Below are 14388 nucleotides of genomic sequence, written 5' to 3'. Positions count from 1 at the left end.
AAATCAGTTGTATATAAACATAATTTATAGGTGACAGTGTTTCCCACCAATAGTCAGCGCTGGTTTGTTTTCACCATTAACCACGACAACAATCCTTCCCTACACTTAAGCTTTAGTTGCCTAAACTTAACCAGAGCTTGATCATAGAGGTGGCAGAGCAGAATAGACTAATTTGAGTTGTTTTAGACTGTTGTTGATATTTAGGTATAAAAACTTCTTGGAATAATCTTATAATCTAATAGCCTGATAGATAAATGAGGCTGGGCATCATTGAGTCTTTCTTGTGGCATACCTAAAAGTTTTAAAATCCTAATGTATGACCACGATGATCCAAACAACCTTAGTTCCTCAATAATCCAAAGGTACATCAGTTGTGACACAATGCACAATATGGACTCCATGTCCCTCAGTTTATATATAGGTCCCACAGCAGCAGGAGCACCAGCATCTCCTCATTCAAATTTAAGCTGCTCCAGCCCCACTGACAGTGAGAAATGGATTTAATAGCCAGAGAACAGCCTGTCAGCAGTCTAAAAAACCACAACGTTAGGAGACTTTTTTTAAACTCATCTCTGGATCCCCAGGGTTCTGCAGTGGGGGGGATTTTGGAAAGATTGGAAAATACCAATGTCAACATAGCATTCAGTTTTTTTCTCTGTAGTGTATATGATTCATTATCCATTCACTCTGAAACTGCTTACAGTAGCAGTGATTCTATGTGTAAAATTGCATGTGCAGATTGGTTATATGTATCACGAGTTAGTACTGAAGATGCCCATAATGTATCATAAATTAAAGCTGGTGTTTGATTGGGTGGGTTGAAGCCACTGTTGTGTCATACTGCTGCTAATTATGTTTCTGTTCCAAACGCGTAATGAAATGATTCATAGAAGAGGTATTTCATTATATTTAAAAGCTGACAGAATGACAATGATGCTACCTTGCCTACATTTCCAGCCAAACATACTGTACCTCTAAAATAAGCACGCAGTTTCAGAGCAAGGTAGTCAGGCTTTTCATGCAAGGCAGAGGAGCAAAACATCTTTCCTTTTACAGAGGGTATGTATCTTCATAGACATTGTAACATTTTCTTTGTCCCTTTCCATGGAGTGCTTGGAGTGGTGGGAAATAATTCCACTGATAATCTGCCTGTAGGTACACTCTAGGCTCATGCATTGCTATACCTGTGGACTGAAAACCTGAGGAGGAACAGAAACCCAGTCAGAACTACTTCGTCACTGCTTTACCGGATCAGAGAACAAACAACATTTAAAGGATTCCATGCCTTTGGTTTCAGGTGCTTCATGTAGTTGTGTACCGCGACATTCTCCATCAGAGCGGCTTTAAAATGAAGCGAGGAAGGTAGGGCTGTGGCTCTCTCGGCCATAATTGTGCAGAGCCCTATCTAGCTGCCGTCTCTCCAGGGAAACAGTACGCAGCTCAGGGGCGTGTTGTTATATTTCACACTTAATGATGTGCAAGGCATCCTCAGTTCTTATCTGCAAGCCTATTTTAGTCACTGGCACTGCCTCTAAATTACACTATAACAGCAAATGCAGCTCCAGTGCTGTAAAATGTATAATGTTTCTTTAGAACCACAATACTGACACATTCATGCAAATATCTTCATCTCATACTCTGCCACCATTAAGCCCTCCAGTGAAGACCCTAAACCTTAATCTTTACACATTTTTATGCTGTCAAAACATAGATGCGTAAATTAATAATCTATAAGACAATGTGAGAAAGTGTGTGGAAAGTGTTAATATTCATTCATATATATATATATATATATATATATATATATATATATATATATATATATATATATATATATATATATATATATATATATATATATATATATATATATATATATATATATATATATATATTCATATATTCATATATATATATTCACATATATATTCATATATATATTCATATATATACACATACTTTTTTTCCCCACTGGCTGTACTACTACATACAGTGGTTTATTTCATAGGTAGATATTTCTACTATGTGGACTTCAAGGTTTTCTATCTCTGTGTGATACCTGTTGAGCCTGTTTTTCATTACGTTCATGAAATTTGCAAGTTACAGCTTGTAATGGCTGTAAGCGTTGATTTTTAATTTCCTGTGGGTGAAATGACCATTCTCAACACCAGAATTTAATTTTATCAAGTAAGAAAAATGTGTGTGATCTCAGTTATGGTGGATAGGACGACCTTCTGATAAGCCCCACTTTGTGATGCTGCCTGATATGATCTATTGGTGTTTTTATGTAAAATCTTGCCTACGGTGGCTTTAATCAAGAACTGCTGTCTAGCATAGATGGAATTCTTAAATGAAACCAATAGGAGCTGGCTGCAGCCTTTGCCAAGCACTATACACTTCCTAAACATGTCAAAAAGTCCTTTCCAGCAGAGCTAAGGCTTGATAGTTTCTGCCATAACATAACAAATATGATAAACATTAGTGTGGGCTACAATATCCTGGACCCACATCAAATTAAATGTATGTAACACAAAATCAGTTCATCAGAGACTTAACTGTTACCTGGAATAATGGCTTTTCGGTGATTAGCCTTGCTTGTTTCTGACTAATCTCAGTAATACAGGTTGATGTAATCCCCAAATGCAGGCTAAAGGTAAAGGCTAGGTGTGTTGCAAATTATGCACTCAGGAGCCCTGTCATGGTAGGATGTTCATGGGAACATGGACATTTTGACAGCTCCCTGGTGACCTTCACTTTAGCTCAGGGACAGAGAATTATGGCCCCAGCAAGGCCATCTGAAACCAATATAATATTTACAGTTCATAGTGTCATTGCCCACAGGCAGCACAATCTTAATCAAGCACTAATAAGTGTAAAAGCGTGTGTCTTTTAAATAGTAGTATTAACATATGACTTAAATTCTCTCTTTTTTTTTTTTTTTTTTTGATTATTACCATTATTTGAACATTTTAAGGGAGAACATGTTTTTAAACCCTGATAAAAACCTGGCTGATTCTGTCAGTTTAATTCTAAGACAGAGAGTGTCTGAAAACTTCAAATCCATTGAATCCCACTAAATTCTCTTACTTGCTTGGTCATGATATTGTGTTTTGCTGCAATGCACTGAGACAACAGAAACTACTGTATGATGAAGTCATTCCTTTGTAAAGTTATCATACCTCATCTAGCTTAATTGTAATGGGAGATTTCATTGAGGCTTGTACAAAACACACCTATTACAGTGATAAAGATCAGGAAGAAAAAAAATCATAGATTACTAAAACACCAAAGGGAAAAACCACAAATGAAACAATTAGTATCATCTATAATTCATGGGAGGTATAAATGCCACTAGAGAGAAGAGATGTGGATGATAAATCCCCAGTTATATCTTGTGAAGATATTTATACTGTAATACGCATTTAACTGTCCATTCTACTAACAGGAGAGTAGTGAAATTATTAGCTCTGACATATCAACATTAGAAGGATCTTACATGTAATGCCTTGAAGCTTAATGCTGCAATACCTTGCATTGTTTATTAGAAAAAGGTTTTAGTGTCGCATTTAAATGAAACTGCAAATACAACATTGTCATTACTGTCCATTCAAAATAACACATTTAGAAGTTGAAGAATGCCATCTTAAAATTATGGAATCAGCTAAATTTAGTAATTATAATCACATCACAAAGGTTTAGCTTTTAGCAAAGGATCGTGCACAGAAATATATCCGAAAATCACAAACCTCTCTATTTATTCAAACCCAGTCCTTTGGTTCCATATGAATTCTCAACCATTAATGTATTTGTTAATGTAGATACTGAGAGAAAGGTTATGAAAAGTGCTGTTTAAACGTATTTGTGAAGAAAACCACAAGGATATTAACCATGAGGGCTTTTACTTTCAAAATTGTTTGCATAATTACACTGGAAAAGGTCAGTCAGTGTAATGACATTAAATGATTATACCACTGATCAATCTGTGTTTCACTTTCTTTGGCAGCATTAAAGCATATTTTTTTCAACTGTCCTTTCAAATACCTCTTCTAAAAGTGCATCAGATTAATACTTGTCATTGCCTTAAACATATTTTTCTGATTGCATATAGTAGCTACATGATCATGCTTATGTGGTGTTATTTACAGATGAAAGGCAGCCTGGCCTCTCTTCTTAAAAATATTATTTAAAAAAAAAAACTGTTGAAAATAAGCCTTTTCTGTTTTTTTCAGGATCCATTTTATGAGCTAGATACACCAAAACCCAGGTTTGCAAGGAATCATCATGCTCCTCTGACTTTCCTCTAACAACAACACAATGAAAAACAGGAATAGCGCTGACATTTTCATGTTGCTCTGACGTGGATGTCATCCACAAGCCAAAACAAGACTGAGCTGATAACTAGAAACTCACTGATATAGCATCTATGGATCAAGTGGGGCCATGCAATCTCCCACTGACTTTCATCAGTGTATTTTCCCTTTAAGGATGTTTGGTACGGCTGAGTTAAATCTGAGGAGCAGAGTGAAAAAAAAAAAAAAACCAAGGCAGGAAATGAGAGGAAAGGGCAAATGAATAACACAGACACAGATGGATGTACTGCATCCAAAGTGAAAACAATTCTTTAGATGAGCAGCATAAATAGGCAGACTAAACTTCATTCAATGCTACGTTGCTGCCATTTCATCAAGTACTCTATGACGCTACACAGAGCTTGAATTTGAATAAAAAAAGTGGCACTATTGTAAAACAGCAACACCATATAAAGCAGCTCTGCTTCATTCTCATTCGGAAAAAAGGTAGAATTAGTATAACTTCAGATATTGCCTTACGGTCTGTAAAACAGAGCTGAGATTAACAGTGCATTGCTCTTTGTCATTTTTAGTCATGACCACTTAAATATTTTCAATTGAATTGATCATCGACAACAAAATCCTCAACCAAGATCATCTCCGAGCAACCAAATTAGCAGAGAGTTGCTTTTACCACATGGAGACAATTACTTGATAGCAGCACATTTTGCCCATTTGAAATTCATGACACCTTTAATCTGAGCCACAACATAATTTGTCCTCAAAGTGGAGCAGATATGGCACTTTATTTATACTAATGACGGGACATGAGCAATTTGTTAAACCAAGATGGGCATCTCGAAAATAGAGGTTAATGGGTGCTGCCTCGTATTGTGCTGGTTATTATGCTTCTATGCAACATGCAATTCATATGGTACTGCTTTGAACAGGGGAAAAATCTTCATACCTGTTTGCAAGAGGAAGCACAAGGAGAAAAAGGAAATATTTTATATATATCAAAAGGGAATGTAAGTCTCCCTTTAAAGAATGGTTCTGTCCCTCGGGACATGTTAGTCTTGAGTGTAATGACTCTCAGTGCAGACCTCCTGAGACAAATTGCCACTGACCCCCATGGATTTTCCAGGGCACACTCGATTGGAAATGGACTATTCAATTTCCCACAGGGAGCCTTGCCATTTCCTCGCTATGCATCATTGAAACAGCATCCACTTTTGGGTTTTGGGCAGTCAAAAAAAATATTCACAGAATGTTCTATCAATAGTGCAAGAGCTCTCACGTCCCGCTTATAGTTTAATTTATTATATTTATTTAATAAATCAACCTCTGGGATTGGTAAATGCTGATTAGTTCTGTTGTTCCTGTCTATTAAATCTTTGGCGAGAAATACTAGTGAGAAATGCAAGGTTTGTGCTAAAATATAGAAAATGTTTCACAAATATATATGATGCTTTGTAAGGAAATGATTGTAAATGCATCATCCGGTACAATTTTACAAATAAATACCCAGCCTAAACTATCGTCAGGTTTCCATATATTTCCAGCTTGGTGTTCATTAATACAATAATATATTAGGATATAATAATTGTCTTATACTATATCTTATATTTTTAGATGAAGAAGAAGCATTTAAACTGACTGAGATATTGTCTGATCTGACGCAGATCCTACACTGATGGTTTTCCCACTTGGAAATTGCAAATGAATGAGCTAAAAAGCTGGTATTCTAAGTTTTCATCTATACACTACACAAACTGAAGGAATAGAGTCTGGACCTTGATATTAAAAAAATGAAATCCACACATTTGATTTGTAATAAATGCAAAAACAAATGTTTTACACAATAATATGCACAGGTGGCACTCAAATGCAAATGAACTCAGTGTATGTAGAATACTTGGCTTTGATCTAAGTAGGGTTGCATTCATTTGTAAAACTGTTTGACATTGATTCAAGTTGAACGATATTTGTTTATGGATAGAAAGATGCATTTGTAATCACCATAATTAATTTAAAAATCCCCCTCTGTAATTTGCATTTATTTGTGTAGCATAAAGAACATTTGTCACAGCGCTATCGACACTCATTTGCTCCATTTTTAACAGTATGCATTACAATGCCACGATGAAAAGACAGGACAACAGTCTTGGGAAGGGCATATGAAAATGAATTGTGAGTGAGTGATTCCATGTAAACTAGTCACGCTGCTTCCCTTTTCTCCAACATGTGTGGAAAGTAACACGTTGCAGACTTAGAGTGTAATGGGAGAAGATGAATGAACCATTAATGATGGGGGGGCATAACAATCTCTTTGAAGGTAGCTAAGCCACTTGCTCGCTCACATAAATAACCTACACACAGCAGCACTACAGCACCGTACGTCACTCTATAAACATGTATTGTGTGCATTTTTATCTCATTTCATAATACCTACTGAAGGGATAAAGTGATTTCATAGCCTATACAGTGCATCACGACAACACCTGGCAGAATTCCATCAGTGGAAGCCAATAAAATGGCCATAATCCATGATCTCAAAGCTGGAATATAACTAAACAAACCGACGTACAAACGATGCATTTCACAGTCTACAGCTGAAGTATAGGTATCTCCCTTTTATCTATTTTCTGCTACGATTCATCTAGTGCCTTCTGCAGGCCAAGAAATAGAGTTTTTCATCACTGCAGTCTCTCACTGGCATCGACCAGTAATATTGATCTGGAGCAGATCTCCTTCCACTCTACCTGGGGAGCCAGATGAGCCTTGTACGTATTGATCCAACCTTTTTATTCTACATTCTCCTTCACCCTCTCCTTAGGTTGGGAAAAATTATATTCTTGTCATCTTTTATAATAAATATTCTTTGGGAAGCGCATTGATAACTATTAATCCAAAGTCTGCTGTTGGATTTCGTTGTCATTGATGAGCTATGTGAGAAAACAGAAATGCTGTTCAAACCTGTCTCCAACCTCAGAAAAACTGTCTGTTATGACAGTTCAGACATGTGAAGGTATTTTACTGTTTATCTGATTGAGGATGCTGGCGATGAAGCTGAGACCGGCATATCGAGGCAAAACATGTCTATCAGGAAGCCAGGCAGGCAGTTCTGATGTATGAAAATAAACGTTTGCTCGAAACAAACCTAATTTTCTTCAAAAAGGAAACACTCTCATTGAACTTCAGGCAATGGTCTTAATGTTTTTCTTCTTTCTTTGATCACTATATTTTCCCTCTGAATCTATTATAATCACATGCCTCTGTTTTATAATCCCACTTTATCACACTTCTTTCCACGTTGTCCCCCCTCTCCCTTTCTCAGCCCATTTCCTTGTGCTCATTCTTTAAATGCCTCTCTCGGACTGCTTTAAATCCTTCACTCTCTCTGTGTGTCTTCCTGCCTCCCCCTCAGGAGCAGAATCTCTGGTAATGTACTAATCTGTGGAGCTTTAGTGCAGTAGTGCCAATCTGCCATGTCAAGATACACAAATCTCACTCCAGGCAATTACAGGCCTTTTTTTCCCTCTGCTCTGCAAAGAAGTCTGTTTTCTCCATCTCTGTGGCTGTGAAAACTGCCTCTGTGACCCATCAAGTACAATTACCTTGTTTGTAAGCAACACTGGGTTGGCCCTTGGTTGGTATATGGAACAGGTAAACTTGCTAGTGCAGGCATGAAAGAGGTAAATTAGTACGCAGTAAGTAAACTTTAAGTGGGAAAAATTCACTGTGCATGAAATCTTAATGTGATAAACTTTTTTCGGAATACCTGCACAGGAAGTCCACCAAGGAAACCAGTTCCATATCAACCTGGCTACATTCAAAGCCAGTATGGATATACTGGAAAATCCTCATGGTCTATCTAACAGTTTTGAGAAATTATAGAAGTAGTGGAAAATTCTCAGAAGCCTCTAAAGCAGGAAAGCACACCAAAGCCCATCTATCTGCTTTGTTGCAATATTAACATAATCAATTACTCTGAGTCATTTAAACATTTCAGATTAGAGTGAAAGTTCGATGACATGAAGGCATTAAAGCGATGTGTCAACAACCACTGGCTTCTTTGTATGTAGCGGGGCCAGGTGGCTTTGGCTACTTGATCATATCCTGTCATATCTCACTAAAATAACTCTGACAGTTTTTTTTCGCACTTCCCCCCTCCACTCTAAAATTAATCATGCTTTTCACACTATTGTTATGAGGGAACATGATTAATTATATGTGTGAAATTAATTTTGACATAATTTCAGTGGCATTTTCTTGACTCAATGCTAATGTTTTAGTGCAGATAAAACTGTATTTGTTAAATTATTATTACTCATTTTTAACTTTCAACATAGGAATTTAAAGATATTTAAGGGAGGAGTCTGCTTCTTACAGTTCAATGACTGTCGTGCTGAGGGATGAGCTTTGAAATTTTGGTCCGTCAACTGGAATATTTGCTTAAGCTTGCAAAACTACAGGTATGCTAAATCACATTTTTAGGACTTCTCAGCAGAACTCTTCACAGAGAGTGAAACGTGAAAAAAAAAAAAAAAATTAGCTTAGACTTAAAACCTGGAACTGAGCAAGACTGTGACACTTGCAAATTAATGCCATCGTAAACATTTTCTCCTCACCCCCATGTTTATGATTTCCTCGTGAGTTTCTCTTAAAGAGCAGTTTGAATATGACAGAAATTGCAAGCATGCAGAGAAATATAAGGGCAGGTCCCTGAATATCTGTAAGCACTTGGATTTTACTTCATTGATACTTTGAAAGCGTTGCCTTCTGAAAGAGACATGCGGTATACAGGATATATTTTTATAGTAGTTTATCTTCCATAAAGTAAACTTCTTAAAGAACAAGCTAGTTCTTTGATCATTAACCATAACAGTAAACTAATCTCAAATGGACCAAATGCACAATATTTTCCGTTTTATATTTTCACAATGATTTCCTGATTGGGGAAAAAGACAAAGAGCTACTGATTTATGGACAGTATGTGCTTCAGTCAGGCTCCTCAGTTTGGGTTTTTTTAGACCAGATGGCGCTGATTTTACCCAATTAAATTTTTTTGTTGGAATTTCTGAGTCAGCTTTTCAAACAGCACTTCCACTGACATTTTATATGATGAAAGTACAGATGACCACTCACTGTAAGGTGTTATCAACTCTGAGTATGCTCTCCAGGAGACGTATAGCATGAATCAAGACTGTAAGAAAGCGAGCACTTGGTGCCACCCTCACTAAAGGACATCCTGGTTTTCTTAATTCTGACCATAACATGCAGCTTAGAGGTTAATATCTATTCAAGAAGAAAAGACTGCAGCCACGGATATGCTTAATATCCAGGGTTGAAGCTGAGAAATTTTAATCCTGGGGGAGTCAGTGAAGCTGAAAGGATTTTACTGACAGTCTTCCAGGTTTATTTGAAGCTACAAAGGCAACATCTGTTGTTGATTTAACGCACACCACATGGTATTGTGTTACCTGTCGGATAAATATGGCAGACGATTCTTGACAAGTTGCACTCTGACATGTCGTTCAACATTATTTAACTTGTTGCGATCTCATTGCTAAGGTCCCATGTGCTTCAGATGGACTATTCTGTGGTTACAGGCATCATTGGAAAATATAAAGCAGCTCTCAGTAAAATCACTCCACTCAATTAAACATTGAAAACTAATCTTTCCAAATATGCATCTAAGATTTCCTAGAGAAGGAAGACAGAACCTCTGAAAGAGAGGTTTTAATGCATATACAGTGCAATTTTCCATTCAAGTGAATGGGAAAGTGGTCTCAGACCTTTGTACTGTATAAGTCAGTGGTTTTTAAACTTTTCTAAACTATTACACCCCCTCATAGTATTTTTTTTCATATTGTTTCATCACCACCACCAATATCATACATACACAGTAACACACACACCAGCACCCACACACAACCCTTAAAGCTCAAAATGAATCTATGTCTGTCTACTATGAGAATACTGTGACAAATCTTCCCATTGGTTGTCATAATAATCGTTACCTCTGACTGACATGTACCTGTACAGTCACATGTAAGAGTATGTTGTCGTACCCTGACAACCAGCAAATTTCAGCTGTCATCTCACAAACCTGTCAACTTAAGTGTAAAGCAAAGAAGGAAATGTGAAAGCTGTGAGACCACCCAAGCCTTACGCGAGCCCACATGGAACCAGTGTCTTCTACATTTTCTTCACCTGCCACTTTGACACACTGCACTGCTGCTCGCCGCTCTGGTTCATGCGGTAATCCTTGTAAGCTCACTTATACAAAAGCCAGAACATACCATACAATCAAAATGACTCTGGTACTGCCTCTACTGAGGCCAACTGTGCTGTCAGAAGTAAACAAAGCCAGGAAAGCAATAGATGGTGCACTGGCTTTTTATCACTACACAAGGATTACAATGCATATCTTTCTGTTTCTTTGACTGTTTTAAATCCATGACATTTTCGTTTGATGCCTGAAGATGACATTGCAGTCATTAAAATTTGTAGCCTCACAACTAAAATATAAGACAAATCGTTGCAGCAAATCTGCTGTGGCATCTTCTTTGGGAACAATTGATTTAAGGAATTTTCGAGCCATGCTTGATGATGGGAAATCTAATCCTTGCAAACACATTAGACAAGACAATAACGTCACTCAAGCACAGCTTCAACAGATTTCACAGCAAGAAGCTGGATAGCAGAATGAGAGGTTGGGAATAACGTTATACTAAATATTCTAAAATACATATATAGCAACCGCGTTGCTAATTTTTTTTCAAGTGTCTGAGTGGAAGCATCAAGTGTTGGATTTCTTGAAACTATGGAGAAATAATCTTCTATAGTGACCTTTGCAGTTATGCAGATGGCAAAAAACTTAAAATTAGAGACTAAAGCTTGTGTTGAAGTGATTATGTGGCACTTGAAAATTCCACATACTGTACAGTATGTCAAGTGAGGCTTTTTCAGTACCTAAACACACTCCTACAGCACTTACTCACTGAGCTGTGCTGAATCCCTGCTTAACTTCTATCCATTACTGTACCACGCAGTAAGGAATGCAAATATATGCACCCCCTCCTCACTAGATGCTTTTTCTTCAGGGTTGAGTAAACATGTCCTGGATTAGATGGGACACTAGCATTAGAACAGAGCCATGACTCAAGTTGTACATTGAATTTTAGTCTACTTGCGTGAATGTTAAGGATGTCATACGTTTATTCAAAATTGCTATTCTAATGCCAATATACAACTACGTTTTGATCAAACAGTGATGGTGGCATTGTTTTTGTCTCAAGCGGCAAGGGTTTCATCATGAATCATACAACAATGTGTATATTTATCACTAACACACAAATCTTTGTTCTAATTATGTCCACTTTATGAATTTCTACTGTTAAAACCCACACACTCCTACAATGGCTGTGAAATGGTAACGTTTGATAATTTGATGTTTAATTTCTACTTCAGCTCATGCAAATCTAGAAAAAACAAAGACAGGATACAAGATACAAAGAGTAGTCCAGCAGATTAAATTGCAGAATTTCTGGCTTATGAAGCCAATTGCTTCATATTTGTCCTAAATTACTATTTGAGGGCATCTGTCAGCTTGTGCCATCTTTAAGTGTATGACACCCAGTTAAAAGGTCCTGTCGTATCAGCTATCTGTAATTTACAAAAGAAGGGGAATAGTGCATTTTAAATATCATTTTAATTTGTCATGTAAAATATAGCACATCATGTGCGAACAAACCAGCAAAGGAATCCTCTTGCCCACTTCACAGAAATCCCTGGGAATGTGCATGGTATAATGAAAAAGGACAATTTCCTTCTTTAGAAAGTGAAAGCAATTACATTAGAAAGTAGACTAATTTGGAAAAAGCCCAGTTGTACCTGCAATCCTGCCTGCACAGCCTGCAGTTCCTCTTAAGCTGCACAAGGCAGTTTATTGTGATGACAGCAATTAAATACCCTGGTGATTTGTGTGCCAGCAGTATTACGACTTATCCTACTGTATGCCCTGCTCTTTAGAGCTGGATGGGAACATGATTTTATGAATCCAGTGTCAGTACACCAGCTGAAAGCGGCAGACATAAACTAGCCCATCCTCAAAGGAGCAGCCATGAAACAGAGGATAAACCATACAAGTGGTTAATGTGACACAGGAGGACCTTTAGGGGGGCTAACATAATACACAATATTCTCACAAGCTTAAAGCAGACAATGAATACAAGCATCATCCTGATCTCTAGATTTAATACTCAAATGGGGAATATGGTGTATGTGACCACACAGTACATAACGGGACTGACTAGGTTTCGCATTGTACAGCACAAGGGACTAACCATGGCCCAAATTAGAAGCAGTGTGCTACGTATGTCAGGTTTTTGCCTCATCAGCATTCTCTCAGTCTCTCCCTGTGGCGTTCCTTCTGCCACATCCAAGCTGGGTGTTTGGTTTAGTGTAGTAACAACCTGTTAGGTTCAGGTGAAGCCTTATAGTGTACACTAAAAACAGTACTGAGTACTGAGCGTGGATTAGCGGTCTAAAAGGGGCTTAAAAGTCCGCTATTTGATTCATTTGTGTAAAATCACATGTTGACATAAAGGACAGTAATCAGGTAGTCATAGATTATATAATTTTAGCCATTATCACCACGTGTGCGGTAGTTTGGCTCATGTACACGTGACATGACCTGTATGCCATTTCAGTGAAAAATTGGCATTTGTGTTTACAGAATACCAAATGCCAAAATATTTTTTTTTACATAATTAGATCAATGATAACAAGTATATTAGTGTAAGGATTTTGCAAAACTCCAGGACTTGAAATATGTAGTTTTGGAACATTTAACAGTGGTGATTTTTTAACTGAAATAAAAAATTCGAAGTTGAATTGCATTTATTGTATGTACTGTATGTCAAGTTTATGTGTATTGAAAATGGAAATGACACTTACCTTAAGAAACGGAAAAATCAATCTCAGCATTTTGTAACGGGGAATGGTTTTGTGTGTGTGTGTGTGTGTGTGTGTGTGTGTGTGTGTGTGTGTGTGTGTGTGTGTGTGTGTGTGTGTGTGTGTGTGTGTGTGTGTGTGTGTGTCTGAATGTTATTCATGTCTATATCACTACAGCTTAGACTTCTAGCAGCAGAACATCTGACATTGCAATACAGTAGCTATGATTCCTGTTCACACAGAATAAAGTAAAATCTCACACTGTATATCCACTGGGTAGTTCAAAGGCTTACCTGTTCAGATGATTCTTCACAAGTATATGATAAGAGAAAGCATTTAAGATACAATTTTTTTTTTTTGGTGTAAATAAACAGAAATGTATCAAAAAAGCTTCTAAGAGTTTGTGAAACCAGAACTAATAACATAGTCAAAGCAACAACATGAGCAAAATCAAGGAAAAAGTTATTTTAGAATGCATGTGAAGGACTTGAATGTCATGGTGTTAATCACTACTTTTACTACCACATTTTAAATTATACTGTCTGATTACATGTCATTGTCCATTTAGTAAAGCACACACAGTGACATTCAAGCTGCCCACACTTCAGTAAGCTAATGATGACTTGCTAAATTTGGCTTTACTTCAGTAACCAACTTGAAAGAATCAAAGTTTTACCTTGAATGCTCAGTAGGGACCTTAGAAGCCAAGCTTCCCCTCTCTGCCCTGAGGAGGAGAGTCAAATGGGAAAGATCAGAAGTCCACTTACCCCACAGGGAGAAGAGGTGAAGATCACAGCCAGGATGGGAGGCCCACAACACTATGATCAAGCCTCACCCGCAACCCCAAACCCATTATTTAAACAAAGAGAATGTAGTTACCCCTGGGTGGTGGTGTACTGGAACTAGGACAGCAACTATTGTGTTCATATGCCCATATGAGTCTCATTTATTATTCCCATGCATCAAGCAGAAAAGAAACAGGTGACACAGCTTAAACGGGTGAATGCAAAGCGAAAGCGGCACCTACCTTGAAAAGCTTTCATTAATACTTGAGAAAGCAATTTTAAAAATGCCAATGACTTTATATACTTCATTTAGCATGAGTATATAATGCCACAAACACTGATGTCATAGTTTA

The 14388-nt window shown here is 37.3% G+C and overlaps 1 protein-coding gene across 22 annotated transcripts in view; it reads right to left on the bottom strand.

The window, feature by feature from the left end:
• The window catches only part of LOC120796508 (neurexin-1a), a 241461-nt gene that overhangs the window by 207781 nt on the left and 19292 nt on the right, over nt 1–14388 (bottom strand). For 3 of the 22 annotated variants that reach the window (XM_040139431.1, XM_040139428.1, XM_040139429.1), the window contains one exon: nt 13927–13974. The exons of the other annotated variants lie outside the window; for them this stretch is intronic. In XM_040139431.1, coding sequence (XP_039995365.1) covers nt 13927–13974 — 48 coding nt within the window. The remainder of the gene's footprint in view (nt 1–13926; nt 13975–14388) is intronic. 22 annotated transcript variants of the gene reach the window in all.

Source organism: Xiphias gladius, chromosome 11 (assembly GCF_016859285.1).
Source record: "Xiphias gladius isolate SHS-SW01 ecotype Sanya breed wild chromosome 11, ASM1685928v1, whole genome shotgun sequence".
In the NCBI taxonomy this organism is placed as follows: domain Eukaryota; kingdom Metazoa; phylum Chordata; class Actinopteri; order Istiophoriformes; family Xiphiidae; genus Xiphias; species Xiphias gladius.
The sequence above is the reverse complement of the archived record's forward strand: the minus strand, read 5'-3'. Positions and strand labels throughout refer to the sequence as shown.